This window comes from Nestor notabilis, unplaced genomic scaffold (genome assembly GCF_000696875.1).
Source record: "Nestor notabilis isolate BGI_N333 unplaced genomic scaffold, ASM69687v1 scaffold30402, whole genome shotgun sequence".
Taxonomy (NCBI): Eukaryota; Metazoa; Chordata; class Aves; order Psittaciformes; family Psittacidae; genus Nestor; species Nestor notabilis.
Window position 1 is genome coordinate 9,842 of NW_009918343.1, and position 16,160 is coordinate 26,001.

Genomic DNA, 16,160 nt, shown 5'->3' on the forward strand with positions numbered 1-16,160 from the left:
CCCTCTGTTTTAGCTAAAGCCATTTCACTGAGGCTTCGGGGGTGGAGAAACATTTTTGAATGTGTTGAAAACAAAATGGTAGGGAGAAGCATCTCTGCTTTTACAGGAGTTTCCCACACCACACCAAGTGCTGCAAGCTACCATCTGAGCCAGGATGCTCAGATGTTGCTCAAGTGAGACCATGTGGCTAATGGCCAGGAATCCAAAGGTCATGTTTCCTGCATACGAGATGGAGTATATTACAGCTACTCTCATCTTTAATGTGGGAACAGCCAGCTTTGACTTGTATTCCAGTACCAAAAACCTACACAATCCCACCCCACGGGATTTCAGCTGCTGGGGGACAGCAGACTCAAAGTCTCAGTGGAGGAACAGATCACTGAACAGCAAGTCCATGCCTGAGAAAGCAACCCTACCACAACAACCAACCTTCTGCAGCTCCCTCTGAACTGAAGTAGCCCTGCCCAGACCCATGAATTGAGAACTCTATCCTGCACTATTTTTAAAAGATTTCAAACATCACTGTGGAATCAGAGACAAGTGCCTGGGGCCTTGGATCAGTCCACGCATGGGATAGCAAGGAACAGAACTGCTGCCAGACTGCAATCCTTCTCCCAAATGCCTAGAAATGGCACTCCTGCTCCTATTCACTCTGAGTAGCACATAAATTATCACAGTTTTGCACCAGGATGGTCCTTTTCTCTGCCTCCCCAGGAAAGTCAAGAATCAGATGGGCAGAAGCTGCCTTCTAGCCAACTTAAGCATCACAATTATCCATTCAAATTCTAACAGCAAAAAATCAGATTCTGCTTTAACCACATCAGATCATCCCTGCAGTAAGGCAAGAGGATGAATGAGCACGCATGAGAGCAGAGTTGGAAGCAGGGAACAGCACAAACACAGGCAGGATGAACAATCACCACAGCCCAAGCAGCAGCAGACAGGATGAGTCACAAGCCAGGGAGAACATCCAGATTTCACTGACTCTAACCCATGCTAAAATCACTCTGCTCCTCCAGTTTCCCCAAGCAGGAGCACACAATGCAGGAAGCACCTTCACATTTTGGGTAAGAATACTGAAAAAAGGCTGACTCAACAGGGAATAGAAAGAGCTGCCCTGTGCCCTAAAAGCAGCACCTACCACTTGTGTCCCTGACAAGCAGTCTCATCTGAGTTGGACTTGTACTCCGCATTCTTCTTGTTCACGCTGTAGTTGGTCAAGTGCACAAACTTGTTGCTGAGGCTCTTGATCGAGGAGGAATACCTGAAGGAAGCAACAGGAGCACAAGTAGTCTGAGCTTGAACTGGCTGCCTGCAGGCCCATGGGGCAGGCAGAAACTCTTCTCGTCTCAGACCACCCTTGGCCACCCAGCAGCTTTGCTGCCTCCCTTTCCCAGGCTGCCTGGAACAATCTGTCCCCACGGGCCCAGGGCTGATGGGACAACGCATGAGACAGAGCAGACTGCCTTGGGGCAGTGGGATGCATTCCCACCCTCACAGCACATCCTTAAAAAAAGACCAGAGCCTCAGTGAGCAAAAGCACTGACAGAACTGCAGCAGCCCGAGGCAATATAGTTAAAACTGGAAGAAACATCTCAGTTTCTCGTACGCCAGCTCTTACAGAGTATGAAGCACAGACTGCATATTGCAAGAACTGCTTTTCACTCAGCTGATCTTGTCTTGGGAAAGATGGATAAATGAAGCATCCTCTCACATTCCGTTTCAACACTCACCTGCAGTGACCCCGTGTGTTTGCAGACTGCTTCTTAAGCAAGCAAGCAAGCTAGAGCTTTAAGCATCACCCTGCATGGGATGACTCCCTCCTGCCCCAGCCAAGGGCAGGTACCACAGCCGACACTCCTCAGCGCTGAGGCAGCCCCCCAGCACTGCTCTCCCACACAACCTACTTGCAGCTAGCAAAGCGAACCAATCCATCCTTGAACAGGTAGACCCTGAGGGGATCATAGCAAGTGACGTAAACGTAGATCCTCAGGTCAAACTTCTTCCCACCAATGAGGTAGGGTTTGTGCAGGTACCTGCAGAGGGAAGCAAGTACCAGAGGAGGGTTATGAGTTCCATGTGCAGGAATATCTCTAACCCCCATTTCATAAGGCCTGGAAAAATAGGAATTAATGCAGAAGCCCTTTTGCACAGCATTTGTAAGTGCATCACAGTGAAAATGAGAGAGAAAAAAGCTCTCCCATGCAGTATTCCCTTCTGCTCAGTTCCATTTTGAAGATATTTTCTCTGGCTCTAAGGCACAGTAGCTTTTCCACACCCACAAGGCTGATCACAGTATTCAGGAACATTTAAGACATGCAGTCTTAGATGCAGTGGGCCACAGATGGTTTGGTTCAACAAGCAGAAACAGTTGGAAATTTTCATCCAAATAATTTGATTCTTCAGCCCACAAGTTCATGATTTTCCATAGGAAAGTTCATCACTTTGCACAGAAGCAGTCAGGAAGAACAGACAAGGCAACACAGCAGTTCCCTGTCTGCCAAATACTGGGCAGTTTACCTGCCCTCATAAGAACCTTCCCAGAAAGCAGCCTCAAACCAAGATAAGCTATTCCATTTTTCTGCAGAAGGGGGAGGAGATTCTGAAAATCCTGTTATTTCTAGAAAACCCTTTGACAACAAAGATACGCACACACAGAGGCTCTTACTAACCCATTCTAACTTGGATAAGAACAGATCTTTGACAATTGTCACATCTTCCCTGGGACTTCTCTTCCCACTGTGCTTGTGGGCACTGGATAAGGTCTGTCTGCCTCCAAAGATGCCAAAGCCCAGATCACAAAGCAGTGGGAGCAGGATCACAGCAGAGCTGAAGCTGATCACCTGCCGGACAAAAGCTCCAGAACACTTGTGGGGCCAGTTTGTAACTGAGACCTCAAAAATCTTCACAGAGACAGCAGCTCTCTGGTAAGCTCAGCTGCAGCATCACACCCAGGCAGACGGGATGCTTCCAGATGCAAATCAAGTGCTTCTGCTCTGCCACATAGTGGCAGCGGCCCAAACCCAGCCAGAGAGACTGAACATGAGAAGGTCCCAGGCTGTGTGTCAACCTTGCTTTCCTTCACTCACCTCTGTACCAGCAGTGGTCTCCTTTTGGGGAGCTGGCTCCATTTGTGGATGACCTGGATACCAATACCTCTTGCTGATGCTGGCTGCAAAACACAAATAAGAAGGGATCAGATCTCCCTGCAGCTACAGTGGGACAGAGGACTGAGCTCTGCTTTGCACTTACTGGTTTCACAATCCATTTCTGGTGGCTAGCTCCTTCCTCCCATGCTTTCTTGAGAAGTTTGATGTCCTGGGGCAGGATGAAGGACTGGGGGAAGAAGTTAAACTCCTTTTTCCCACAGCGAGCCTGCATCTTCAACAGGTTGCGCCACAGACGGTCCTTTCTCCCAATTTGAAATGACCCAGGGAAGTGGTTTAACTGGAAAAGAACCCAGATGCTGTGAGATCTCACTGCTTTCCACCTTCCTGCCCACCCCTTGCTGCTCCCTGATAAGAGGATATATCCTTTCTGAACACAGTGCAGGGTAACGTCCTTTGCTCCCCTCCCAGAATTGCACCAAGAAAGGACCCAAGTGCTCAGAAGCCTTGCAGGGACAAAATCCCACAGAGTGATCCACACCAGCTACAAAGCCTGCTGCTACCTCATCTCTTCTGCTTGTCTAAGCAGCTGCAGGGCACTAACCCTCAGCCTTTGAATTTCCTCTGGCAGTATCCTCAGTGCCAGTAGCTTCCCACTTGTTTCCCAACTGTATGCCAGAGTCCTGACCATGCAACAAGCTCCAGGGACAGACAGACCCCACAGCACGACAGACACAGGGCTGGAGGCTGCTAGCTTCCAAACATGGATGCTGCCTCAAGACTGAGCAGTTCAGAGCATGACAGCTCTCCAAAACAAACATGTATGTGCGACAGATGTCAAACCTCTCGTCCCTTGCATGTTCCCTAAGCCATGGGCTTTCTGATATGGCCCTCTCTGCCCGCCCTTCTGACTGTGCTGACAGGGGGCACTGGCCCTACCGTTCAGTTCTGCCAAAGGAAGGACTGCTTTGAGCAACAATATCTGAATTTAGATGAGCTCACAAGTGAACATGGCTTGGCTACAGCCTCAGTGTGTACAAGAGCCACTGTCACAGCAAGGATGCTCACCCAGCTGCACCTGTCTTTTGAGCTCATGTCCCAGCACAGGACTGCCAGCTACCACACGTTGGAAGGGACACTGTGGGGATAGCCTGCACAGCAAACATCTGGGCTTGAAGACAGGAGCATCCAAACTGCTCCAAATACATTCTCCCTGCACTTGAAGGAGGGTAGCCCAAAACATCTCTTACCTTCTGGTGCTCCTTGATGGTTCTAAAGCTGGGAGATTTCATGTGGTGGCCCCAGTATCCCAGCCAGTCATTGCTTTCTGCAGGAAAACCAGATAAACCATGACCGAGTACCCTGTCACCCAAAAAGCCCTCTAGCCCACTTCCTGGGGCTAGCAGAAGTATGCCAGGGATGCTGCACAGAATAGCACAAAGCACTCCTACTGGATACTCCAAAGCTGCCAAACCAAGAGCTATGACTGGCATCTGCCCTCTGTGTCCCATTAATAGCCCCAAAATGGTCTGTGTAGGGGTCTCCCAATACACACAGGAGCCCCACAAGTACTACAGCAAGATCACACTCCAGGGCATGGATTGTAGCTGCAAATGCTCAGTGCTTCCCCAGCCCCAGCCCCCAACCCAGATCTCAACCTGGAGAACTCTCTGGCTATGGTCAGAGAGGATGGCTTTTTCATCAACACGTGGAGACAAGATGCTGCAGTGTTGGGGTTGGCACCATGTAAGTGCCAGCCTCTTTAGAGGGGCAGCACCACCTAGAGGCATAGCTCAAACAAGTTCTGCTGCCCCACACACTGCCTCAGCTTGTGACAATCCAGGAATAAATCATTGTTGTCCATGCCAGGGACAAGCCAAGAGGGAGATCAAGACCCACAGAGCTCAGATATTGCAGGTCACACAGGGGAACCCAGCATCCTGCAATGCTGAGCTCTGCTCATTGCAGGCAGCCTGCCTTCTCATGCTCACAGGCTAGGGGCGGGGGAGGACGTGATATGCTGGATACTTCCAGCCTCCCACAACTTACTTTTGCTGATTCTGAAGTGGGATCTGCTAATGGTTTGCTTCACTATGTTTGGTGTGACTGTGCACATTTTCCATCGCAGCAGCTTCCTCTGTTCCCAAGGCAGCTTTTCCACTAGGAAGACAAGAAGATAAGGACAGAAGGAAAACGAACACAATACCTGCATTTTGTACGGCTGCACCAGGTGAAATTCCCTAAGTTCACTGCACAGGCACCAGGCCTGCAGGGGAGGATGCATAGGCCCCTATGCAAAACTAGCATGGAGCACAGGACTCTACGGCTGGGGGAGATCCAGGCTGCTGGAACATTTGGCGGCAGCCTGACTCATGCTCCAGGCTGCAGGAGCAGCCATCATTTTACTCCAGCCCTTTGGATCTGACAGTGGCGCTGGGTCTCATCAGAGTAAGGAATGCTGTGTGCTGGCACCGCTGCTTGCTAGTAACAGGCTGGCTGCTCTCACCCTGCACAGCAACAGACCCCAGCTCACCTGTCTCATCCCGAGTACTGAAGTAGAGAGTTGGAGGCACATTAGGAAATAAACTGGAGACAAGAGCTGGTTTGAGCACTTTCTCCTGAGCCTCAGCAGGCTGGGCCAGGCACTCGATGCACTTCCTATGAGAGAAAGCAGTAGGCATTTGGCTAAAGGTGAAAATAAGCACAGGGAGGAAGAGGGAAGCCCAGAAGGGGCCTTGATCCTGGTAGCAGGAATTTGCATCATTGCGATGTGGTGCAAGTAATGGGTGCTAAGGTCAGTAACCCAGTCTGCAGCAAGGACAAGGACATGTGCAATGAATGCACATGCCAAGCATTGTAACCCCATGGGTTTTGTGCTTTGCCAGGGCAAGGGGGTGGAGTTTGTTACATGACAAACCCTACAACCTAGTCCACAGGAACAAGGGGTGGAGGTTGTAATGCATATATATATGATTCAGCTGTTGTAACCCCTGCAACACACCAAAACCAAGAGGAAGAGGGACAGAGTTTTACTGACTGTACATCCTCCTTCTTACCACAGCAATCCCTAGCACCTGGGAGGAAAGGTAGAACTTACAACATATCTATTCAGGTTGGGATGATGCTAAAAGTAGACTTTATAATGGACATATATTCAATATATGCCACTGCAGCCAGTGGAAGCCACACCAGAGCAACCCACTAAGGAACTAAGAGCAGCAAAAGAAAAGGAACCACAACACATTGACTCCAATCTCCCAGGCCACCCCCTACCTCACTGAAGGGACTGAGTGTAGACATAAGTGAGGGGGCTAGAGATCGGGGTGGGGGGGGAAGAAGAAGTGTTTTTCCTAAATCATTGTATATATGCATATATTTAAACACCAGAATCAGTAATTAAAAGTTTATCAATTGGCAATAAATTATACTAACATTCCTTGACACAAAATTGGGTTTGCCCACAACAGACTTAAGACAGGAGACAGCAGCAAAGGCTTTGAGGCCAGCCAAACACACAGCCCACACAGAGAAGTGTCCAACTCCCCGCTGCCGGAGGCATTTGGCCCAAGTGCTGCTTCCCCTCATCTGCCCCTGGAGGCCAATCAGCCACGTCCTGACAGAAGCAACTGCTGATCCAATCTGTCACCTCTGCAGGACTTTCACAGCCATGTGTGCACACCCTACAGCACCCTGAGGTTCAACACTTGCTTGCAGGAAGTCTTCCTTGTCTCCCAGGTGAGTTATGGCATGACAGAAAGCAGCACATTGTCAGGCAGGCAGCAAAGCCCGAGGCAGCCCTGCTACAAGGAGCAGCACAATTGCAAGGACCAGCTCCCATTGCTGGATTGGCAAGAACAGGTCTCAGAGAGGTCTGCCAGGAGTCACAGAGGCAGAGCTCTGGTGACCGCAGGCTGACAAATCAAGAGAAACCTCCTCCCAAAACCTAAAGAAAAATCCAGGCTCCAGGACTTGTTTTTAGGAGACACAAGGCGCCACGGAGCTTTGCAGTCTCTGGCCTAGGATGCCTCCATTCTGCTTCATGTGCAAGGCAACAGCACTGCAAGAGCACAGTTGCCTAACCCAGCAACTAGCAGTGGCAATGAAATTGAGAGCCCTGTTTTGATGTGGTGGATGCACCTCAGCATTTTGCAGGCTGCTGCCTGTAGCAAGAGAAGTAGCTTTGGTCTGCAGAGTAGCAGGGAAGCCCGTTACTACAAGGATGCTGGGGAGGGACTCTTCGTTAGGGACTCTAGTGGTAGGACAAGGGGTAATGGGTTTAAACTTAAACAGGGGAACTTTAGGTTAGATATAAGGAAGAAGTTCTTCACAGTGAGGCTGGTGAGGCACTGGAATAGGTTGCCCAAGGAAGTTGTGAATGCTCCAACCCTGGCGGTGTTCAAGGCCAGGCTGGACAGAGCCTTGGGCGACATAGTTTAGTGTGTGGCATCCCTGCTCATGGGAGGGGGGTTGGAACTAGATGATCTTAAGGTCCTTTCCAACCCTAACTATTCTATGATTCTATGATTCTACTACCTCCATTCTATTCCCCCACGTGCTACAGCCTTCCTCTGTCACCAAGGTGGACAAGTCTGGACAAAGATGCGAAGTTCAATGCACTATTTACTGCTACTAACCTGGATACAAGAGCCACAGATCCACTGGATGATATGCCAGTGACAGAGGAAGCATCCGAGTCACCTGCAGAAGGGGACAGACTCAGGTTTTATCTCCACAGGGAGTGAATGCATGTAGTTAGAAGGGGAAAAGAGAAAACAAATGCTCCAGGGGACAGACCCTTCCCAGATGCCCTGAATCCTTGGATCCCGGATTTTGCCCACTAATTGGTGGCATAAAAGGCAGGGCAGGGGGTGGAGCTTACAGCCCTGCACAGAGAGGAGATGGCTAAGTTTTGGAGCAGGACAGTGCTGAACCCTAGCTTGCTCCCCAGAGGAACCATACAGTTCCTCCTTGCTGCTATATTGCTTTTGGGTTCAGCACAATCTCTAGGTCATCCTGAAATGACAACATGAACGTAAGACAGGAGAGAGCTGTGCTCACCCCCAGCTCCCAGACAGACCCCACACTCCCCACCTCAAGGCATGGAGCACAGCCTCCCTAGGGAAGCAGCACTTACTGTCCTCATCCTCCTCCTGACTGCTGCTCTCATCCAGGCCATCAGGAAGTTCTTCCTCTGCTTCATTCTGGGGATGGCTCAGCAACAGTGGCGACTGCTCAGCAGGGACACTGGGGCAAAGGACATCACATCAGAAGAAGTGGCACATGTTTTCAAGGGGCAACAGACCCAGAAGCCCACCAGACACCATGAGATAATGTGGACAGGGCAGTAACAGCACTGCCCTCCCTGGTACTGATACACCAGCACTGATCCCAGTCTAGCAAGATGGAGAGGCCCCATAGCAGCCAGAAAGAGGCACAAGGACACCCTCTCCCAGCAAGAGAGCAGGAGCTCCGCATCCTTGCTCCCTCCCTGTCCACATTCCTTTAGGAACCCATGACTCTGCCCAGGAAAGCCTTGCTGGACCTGGCTCAACAGCAGGCTTCACCCAACATACACGCAGAGCTTGCCATAGCAGGCAGGACCCTGTGACTGTGTGGGGAGCGAGCTAGAATTGCCACACAGCAATTCCATATTGTGGCTGAAGGAGAAGGTGGAGGGGCTCAGAGCCAAGCTGGGGTAGCAGGAAAGCTCCCCCTGCACCAGGATGCTGCAGATGGGTTTTGCTCAGGAATGCAGCCCATGGTTATCCTTATGGCCACCTCCAGAGTGGCCACAGTGCATTCTCTCCCAGCACACACAGACGTAACAGCCAGCCCAGCCCACACTGCCACCCAGCTACTCACTCGAGCTTTCCTGGGAGCACAGCGTGGGCCCATGTCTCCTCTTTCTCCAGCTGGATCATGGACATCCGAGTTGCCACTTTGGCGACGGCTGCAACGTGCGGAGGCTCTGCTCTCACGGCTCTGTCCGCGGGGCACGGGCTCGGAGTGCTCACGCGCCAGCAGTCAGCACTGTGCTCGGGAGAAGCGGCGCACGAGGCCAAGAGATGGACCCCGGTATGCTTCGTGCAGCCAGTGGCTCCACCGGTGCCTGCAAGGCTTGAGTTACTGTTAAGGCAGTGGCTACCTGGCTCCAAGTTGCAAGGAGCGATGGTTTCTTTTGGGGTGAGCTGTGCTGTGATGTTCTGCCTGCACCTGCTGTTCCAGTTGGACAGGCTGCCCATGTTCATAAGGGCAGAGCTTTGGACTCTGCATGCAAAGCCACTGCGTGTGGCAGTCTGTCCGGGCAGCTGCTGCACAGCCTCTCTGATGTGGATCTCTGGCTCATTTTCTTTTAAGCTGTGCGTTCTCTCAGCATCTTCCTGCAAACACTGGTCCTTCCTGAGGGTTGCACTGCTGGGCACAATGGTCACAGAGGGGACTACAGTTTGCTCCAATGCATGGTTGCTGCTTTTAACTGCTCTGTTGTCCAGGCTACTGGGGGAGCTGTCTCCATGCTCAGAGCAGGACCATGTGGTGGGGAAGCTGTGGGTGTTTTTCACCTTATTGATCTCCAGTGATTGAGGGAAAGGCACTTTAGCACTGCTTGGCCGTAGGAAGGAGTTGTTATTGAGCACTGGTCTATAGAATCTGGAAGCCTGCTGACCTGAGCTCAGGGCAGAGCCTTTGACCCCGGTCTCAGAGCGCTCCTCTGCCAGCACAGGTGGCAGGCAGGGTTCTGTCAGCAAGGAAGACATCACCCTTCCTGTGGCAGAGCCAGTGTTCAGAGGGCTTTGGAAAGGAAGCCCATAGGGTTTGGGTCTGAGGCAGGAGTGTCGGTAGAACAGAGTGCTCCTGCCTGGGTCTGGGCAGGGCTGGGCTGAGGCCAGGCTCAGGAGGGCATCTTCACTGGGGCATGCGTGGCATAGTGACGGTGAGCACAAGAAGCAGGACTGCTGCAGAGGGATCCCGGAGGGCAGCAGGCTGTGGAAAGCACTCACATGCGTCCTCTCTAAATTCCAGATGGGTTTTGCCTGCTGCTGAGTGAGGTGCCAGGCCCAGCGCAGCTGAGCATTCCTTGCCGGAAGGGTGCCAGACTCAACCCGGACACTCTTCTCCTGTGTGGGGCCCGGACTAGTGTGTTCAGGTCCTGCAGAGGCCATATAGAGCCATAGCACATAGGCACAAGTGAGTCAGTCATCTACAGCAGCATCTTTGCTGACCTGAAACAAGACAACAGCATGAAAGGCACTGTTACCCTGGCAGGCAAAGCACCCAGCCCAGTGCCCAGGCAGGGAGCAGGGCAAGCTGCTCTCCCTACAGGGTGAAAAACCACAACTCCATCTGCTGAGCTCCCTGAAAGTCTCCTGGGACCAAGACAAAGGAAGAGCTGGCATCTCACAAGAAACCAGAGGACACAAAGGACATCTTAGAGAGGGCCCTGGGAAAAGTGCTGTGCACAGGAAAGCTTCTGCCCTGCAAACGCGGAGGGGTGCATGGCTGCCAGCCAGGGCCACACACAGCAGCTCCAGCACAGCAGCTTTGGCTGCAAGGAGAGGGAGGCTGCCTGCCTTGGACCTGGCATGGCTGCCAGAGCCCACTCCCACAGATCAGCATCTCCAAACCACACCACGTGCTCCAGCTCTCCCAACCCCAAAACATCCGCTTCTTTTTCTTCTCCCCACTCCTTAAAGCTTCTGCTCCCAAGGTCACACAACTAGGCAAGAACCTCAGCCCTTGCTTTTAAAAGGAATGCTTTTCTCACTTTCATAACCCCATAGAAAAGCTTGGCGAGGACTGAGGGCATCCTGAAGAGCTCAGGACTGAGAAAGCAGCAAGGAGCAAATGCAGGGCTGTTCTAACATCAGCAGTTGGGGTTCCAGCAGAGACTGGCAGTACCACACGCACATGTCCTCCCCACTGCAGTCCTGCAGAAAAGTCTCTTGCAAGGAGCAACTGGCAGACCACTGAGCTGCAGACAGGTGTCCTGAATCCTCCTAAAGTGAACTATTGCACCATACCTGCAAGATACTCTTGCCTGAGGTGAAGGGAAAGAGAAAAGAAACCACATGCCAGGTATTTGTCTTGCTTTAACACATGCCTGGAGGGCCCCTGGATACAGCTGTGACAGGAATTTGTAAGCTGCCTGGCTTGCTCTTCCACCTTCCAGCTCTCACAGGCTTGCATATTCAAAAGCAAAAAAAAAGCAAAAAAGGAGGGTAAGCACAGTATCAACCATCACCCTCTCAGTTTTCTTGCAATACACATACACAGTCCTTTCTCACCTGAAAAATCACTTTGCTGCAATAATTAAAGCATAGCTGAGAGACCCTGGGGTTGTTCTGCAGCACCACAACAGCTGCTCACATCCATAACAGGGCTGGGTCAGACAGACCTACACACCCTCCAGGCCTTCTCAACCTGTGAGTTAGGCCCCAGTCTCTAGCACAAACAGCATCCCAAACAGAGGCAGTAAAAGGTGGGAATGTCCCACACAGGATCCCAGAGGAGCTGTATGTTCCCAAGAAGCATTGCTGCCCTGTCAGGCTCTGCAAGGAAGCATAGAAGAAGTAAGGTCCACTCCACGCTCATGGCTGCACTGCTCATTAGTGCTGACACAGTCACATGGAGCACCCCTGATGAGGACAGGGCAGCTGCATCCCTCTGCGAGCTGCAGCCCAGTGGGACTCAGAGCTGGGAGGCAGGGAATCCCACACGCTTTACACAACTGAGCTGTACTGCACCGTCGGATCGTTACCCTATCTGCACCCAGCAGCAAACCCGGCTGTGTTGTGACATTCACAGCGATTAGCAGAGAGCAAAGGGGCTGCGGCTCAGGTGCCGCCACCGGCCCAGCTCAAGTTTCCCCCCGTGAACAAGTGAGTGGCTTCCACCACCAGCCCCCCCGGACGCAGCCAGGTCCCCAGGCAAGCTCGGAACACAAAGCACCCCCAGCACACCAGCAAACGTACATGTGAAAAAGGAAAACAAAAACACAAGGAGGGGAATGAAAGTGTCCATGTCCCTGCCTCAAAGGGGACTGCCACTGTAGTATCACCACACGCGCTGCCAGCTTGGCCATTGCCTGTGCTCTCACCCGGCTGTGAATGACCTTGCACAACCAGCCTGCAGTGAAAGCCACCTGTGCCTCATCTCCACCTGGATTTACAGCTATCTGTGGATCATCCTGCTATAAAAATAAGTGATTTGGCCTAATGAAGCTGTAACAAGGGACGTGAATCCTACAGCTGGCTTAGACACAGGCATGAGTATGCCAGCAGCAGCTCTGAGTGACCCTGCTCTGGAGTGACAACAGTTGCAGAGATGTGACCAGCACAAGCAGGGGGTTACTGCCAGCAGCCCTGCAGGAAGAACATCCTGAGCCCGTCTCTGGAGTTTTGTCTGGCATGGGGCAGGGGTGCCCTGGAAGCAGAAGCTGTAGAAGCAGGGCCTTTTGTACAGCTTCCAGGCCAGAACAGTGCTGGCCAAGGGCTAGTAACCACTGCTGCTTCCCTGTGGGAATGCAGAAGCTCAAAGCTGGGGGCAGGAAGGATAAAAGGAAGAACATGTACCTGCACCATGCAGGTCATGATGTATCCAGACTGGCAACACCACTACATGCTGCCTGTCCTTCCCTCTGTCCACGCTCCTGTCCCACCTCCTGTGTTCCAGCACAACCACCTCCAAGTTGCACCTCAGCCTGCAACTTGGCTCCTGTTCTTGCTGTGAGGACAGCTGGGCAAAGCAGCTGCTGAACATCCAGCAGAACCAGCGATGATGGAGGCACTTGCACAGGCCGGGCTATGGACGCAACAGGACAGCAGCTGCCATGTCCCCATGGCTCTGGGCATGAACCAAGGTAAATCCCTGCTAGAGGTCACAGCTTGATGCAATCCCTAGTTCCGCCAATCCAACCCTGCAGTAAAGGAGCAGGAGCCCTTTCTGCTGCCTGCAACAGTAATAAAACTACACTTGGAAATTTCATTGTAGAAACATGAGCTGAGAAAAGCCCAGGGCGGGCTGGCTGGCTGGCCTGAAAGTCAAACCCAAACATCATTACTAGTAATTAGTGGATTTTGGCTTGGACTTACTGACATACAGGATAGAGGCCAGAGTTGTCACTGCTGGAGCGACCTTACAGCTGCACTCAAAATTATTTCTCTAGCACCTTTAATTACTGCTCGCAGGCTTTGGGACGTCAGCTGGAACACTGCCACTGCCTTTACGAATGTCACCTCAGAGGCATGCAGGGGCCACCTCACACCCCAGCCTGTGCGCACCCCACCAGTCATCAGTGGAAAGTCCCTTCCCGCAGCCCCAGCCTCCCTTGGCATGCGCTCCTCTCAGGGCAGCATGGCAGCTCCTCGCAGTCCCGTTTCTAGCAGGAAAGGAGGAGGCTGTAAGAGCCCAGTTTGCACATCATACCTCTGTCACGTGAGCTGAGCTGGGGAGGTTATTTTAAACACTGCTGTGGTGACACGCTTAAAATAACAAGAGCTTGCAAATGTATGAGCTGCAAGCTGACCTGATAATGTGCTGTCAGCCTCATGCAACCCAAAGTCACAAGGGGGGGTTGGCAGACAACTGTGATTTGCTATTGTTTTCTGTGCCATTACAAGGTGAAATTTCTGTTCTTTGCCATTATAAAGGGTAACATCTTTTCTGAAATGAGACCCGAGTTCACACCAAGTTCCTCACTTGCAGCTCTGGGGCTTTTGATTAAATCTTGAACAACCAAGTTAACAACAGTGCAAAATAAACAAGGTTTTAAACCAATATCCGTTTTAAAATAAGGTTTTGTAACCCTTCAGAAAAATGTGAAACTCTCAACAAGATCAACTGCAGTGATCTGAAACCAACTGACCAAGAGTGCCTAGAGCTGCTCTTACACCAGCTACCCAGGTACTGACTCCCGAGTTTAAACAGCACAGGAACGCTCCTCACCTGCATCAGCTCCTGGAAACAAGTGGCCTCAAGTGCAGTCACACACCAAGACAAAGCAGCACCTGAGGCCACCCACAAGTTCAAACTGAAGAGCAGAGCATCTTGCTGGCCACAAGAAGCCCACGAGGACAAGAGAGCTCAGAGACAGCACAGCTACCGTAGGAACACCAGCAGCACACAGGCCAACAGGCTGGCGTGGTGCTTGGCCACACAGCCAAGCATTGCTGCTCCCTCCCAGCTCCAGTATAATCCTGCAGAACCACATCTGGGGTGCAACAGGGCACAGGATGATGACTGATTTCTCTCCTAATCAAGACACCAAGTTTTAACTTGGCTACTCAGGTTACAAAAAAGATACAAGCAAGAAACCACCCACTGTGGGGATGCATCAGCAAATTCCACCTGCATCCTGGGATTATGCTTGTGCTTGGCATTTGCACTGTGGCTGGGCTAGTCATTTCAGTTCAACAAGCTGCAGTGCTGACCTCCACTCCACACTGAACAGACGGGGCATAAGAAGTACATAGCTGTTCAAAACGATGCTTTAACTAAGTGGAGGCTGCCCTGCAAGAAGAGTGGAGCAAGTCAAGCGCAGGCTCCCATTCCCAGATGGGAGGGAAGGAGGGAGACAGGCCTTGCAGGCAGCAGGGTGCTGGACCAAGCCACTGGAGATCTAAAGCACCTCCCTGCAGGTCCGACCAGACAGTGAACTGAAGGGACAGCATCCTCAATTGAGCTCCACAGTGGGAGAATTACACAGCAAGCCCTGGGGAGCACCTGGCCACCAGAGCAGGAGCTGACAGGAGGATGGCACAGCTCCCTCTGGTTTTAGGCAGCCCAGGCACACCCTCAGCCTTTGCCAGAAAAGTAAAATGAAGGTGGAAGACTCAAGGTGAGTGGAACATGAACTGTCAACACACAGCAAGTAGACAAGAACTACCCAGTTAGTTCAAAACACATAAAACACATAGTGCATCCTCTTTCCTTAATAGTTTTTTCTGAAACATATCTGTAACTGGAAGAAAAAGCTCCCACATCTCTCCTTCAGTGTGTGATGAGGACCCTTCCATATCTTGGCTGCGGTGGAAAAATTCCTCTGGAGGCATTGCAACCACCTCACCCCACAGAGCAGTCTCTTGGAGTTCAGGAGCAGAGCAGAAAGAGATTCAAGGTGGGAAGAAGCCACCAAATGCTCCCAGGCTTGCTGCACGGGAGATGCCAAGGAATGACACCCAGCCAGGCCCACATGGCAGCCAAAGCCCTCAACATGTGTCGATGACACATTTCCATGCAGGCATCATTATCCGGGCACAGTGGCATTTGGCCCCGTCAGTGTTCTCCTTGCAGTGCAATCCCTGCTATGCTAAGAAGGGCCCCGGGCATGACTGAAGAGAGGGAGGGGAGGCTTTGTCATCTACAAAGTTTGCCTAATACAAGCTTAAGGACTGCAGCAAGAGAGCAACGCAAGGACAGACAAGCAACCACTAAGAGTCAGAAAAATTATGAGATAAAACTGTAATCAGACCAACAACTCGCTGTTAACTCCCCCAAATTGCCCCAGACATCACATGCCTGCTCAGTGAGGAGCACACGGCAATGAGAAAGAGAAGCCACATTTCAGGGAGTCATGTAGGGAGGATTTTGATGTGGAGCTGTGGGGCTGAACTCTGCCTCCCACGAGATACCAGCAGCCTGGCCAGGCAGGGAGACAGGAGGCTGGCACAGCACCGCAGGGCTCCACTCCTGCACTACTCATTCCCAGCCCAGACCCTGGAGGCACTCAGGAAACACTCCAGGCTTGTCTCAACTCCTCTCGCAGCTTTGCTATTCACCTTTTGGAGCCACCAGCTCCTTTTTACAACACCTATGCAGCCACGCCAGGACCCTACCCTGGTGGAAGGATTAACAGCCAGGCTGCCCCAGCACCCTCAGGTCCAGTCCAACACAGCTCCATCCTCACTGCTGCTCCAAGGGAGAGGCTCACTAGGGCCGTGGCTCGCTGGGGACACAGGTCTTCCTCCCCGCACTCACCCGGAGAGCACGCTCAGTTTCTCATTTCTTCAGGTGAAAGTCTTTTGAGGCCAAAGGCGATACCGAGACGCTCCGCCCTCG

General features: G+C 51.9%; 1 protein-coding gene across 1 annotated transcript in view; it reads right to left on the reverse strand.

Annotated features, from left to right (window-relative positions):
- TTLL4 (tubulin tyrosine ligase-like family, member 4) overlaps window positions 1-10,267 on the reverse strand; it is an 18,818-nt gene extending 8,551 nt beyond the window's left edge. Inside the window, exons 1-10 of the mRNA XM_010009668.1 lie at window positions 8,970-10,267; window positions 8,242-8,351; window positions 7,742-7,805; window positions 5,641-5,765; window positions 5,157-5,267; window positions 4,358-4,434; window positions 3,253-3,447; window positions 3,090-3,172; window positions 1,908-2,036; window positions 1,142-1,264 (exon numbers count right to left, since the gene is read on the reverse strand). Coding sequence (XP_010007970.1) covers window positions 1,142-1,264; window positions 1,908-2,036; window positions 3,090-3,172; window positions 3,253-3,447; window positions 4,358-4,434; window positions 5,157-5,267; window positions 5,641-5,765; window positions 7,742-7,805; window positions 8,242-8,351; window positions 8,970-10,267 — 2,315 coding nt within the window. The remainder of the gene's footprint in view (window positions 1-1,141; window positions 1,265-1,907; window positions 2,037-3,089; window positions 3,173-3,252; window positions 3,448-4,357; window positions 4,435-5,156; window positions 5,268-5,640; window positions 5,766-7,741; window positions 7,806-8,241; window positions 8,352-8,969) is intronic.
- Between the last annotated feature and the right edge of the window lie 5,893 nt (window positions 10,268-16,160).